Source organism: Haliaeetus leucocephalus, unplaced genomic scaffold, assembly GCF_000737465.1.
Source record: "Haliaeetus leucocephalus isolate CR32 unplaced genomic scaffold, Haliaeetus_leucocephalus-4.0 Scaffold2, whole genome shotgun sequence".
NCBI lineage: Eukaryota > Metazoa > Chordata > Aves > Accipitriformes > Accipitridae > Haliaeetus > Haliaeetus leucocephalus.
The window spans coordinates 11,115,783-11,116,506 of record NW_010972438.1 but is presented as its reverse complement, the minus strand read 5'-3'; the positions used below and the strand labels follow the sequence as shown (position 1 = coordinate 11,116,506).

The 724-nt window shown below is 70.3% G+C and overlaps 1 protein-coding gene across 1 annotated transcript in view; it reads left to right on the top strand.

Annotated features, from left to right (window-relative positions):
• Nucleotides 1-670, top strand: part of MTMR14 (myotubularin related protein 14) — a gene marked incomplete at its 5' end in the record, with an annotated part of 34,511 nt that extends 33,841 nt beyond the window's left edge. The window contains one exon of the mRNA XM_010573557.1: nucleotides 306-670. Coding sequence (XP_010571859.1) covers nucleotides 306-483 — 178 coding nt within the window. The remainder of the gene's footprint in view (nucleotides 1-305) is intronic.
• Nucleotides 671-724: the final 54 nt, after the last annotated feature.

The window sequence follows — 724 nt, the reverse complement described above, 5'->3', positions numbered from 1 at the left end:
GGGGGGGTGTGGGGTGTGAAAGAGGAGCCCTGGGGGAAAGCAAGAGCCTGGGGCTGCAAGTCTCCATGGGAGAGCATTGGGTTGGGTTGGGTTGGGCAAGGAGGCAGTGGCACCAGCTGCCGGAGCCGGAGCCTCTTGGGGCTGGTGCTGCCTCGGCCACTGGAGCTAGGTGAGCAACACGGCCCCACTGGTGCCAAGGACAGAGCCCCAGCCCTGCTGCCAGCCTCCTGCCCCATGGCAGGAGTGAGAGCTGGGATGGGGAGAGGGGTGGCTGCAGTCGCTGATCTCCCCCTTCTCTCTCCTAGGCTGGTGTCGGCGAGCGACCGCGAGTCCCGGCTGGAAGAAGTGCGTTCTGCCTTTCTGGCCAGCTACAGCCGGACCATCGGCCTGAAGGCCGTGCCCCCCAGCCCCTCGGGGGCCATCGGCGGCCTCCTCGAGCAGTTCGTGCGGGGCGTGGGACTGAGAGGCAGCAGCACGCTCTGAGCGTGGTGTTCCCAGACGGCTGGCTGGAGAACCGGGGCTCGGCGGGTCCCCCTGGCCGAGCCCCGGGACCCCCTTCCCGGTGCGGGCACCTGCAGCACCCACCGCCCGCTGCCTCCCACCCTTGCCTGGGGCTGGGGGAGCGCGGGGGGGCTCCGGCAAGTCTCTGCAGTAAAGACACCCGAGCTGTGCCCTCTCCTGCCTCCTGTCTGGGCTGCGGGCGGGGGGAAGGCGGGCAGCGGGG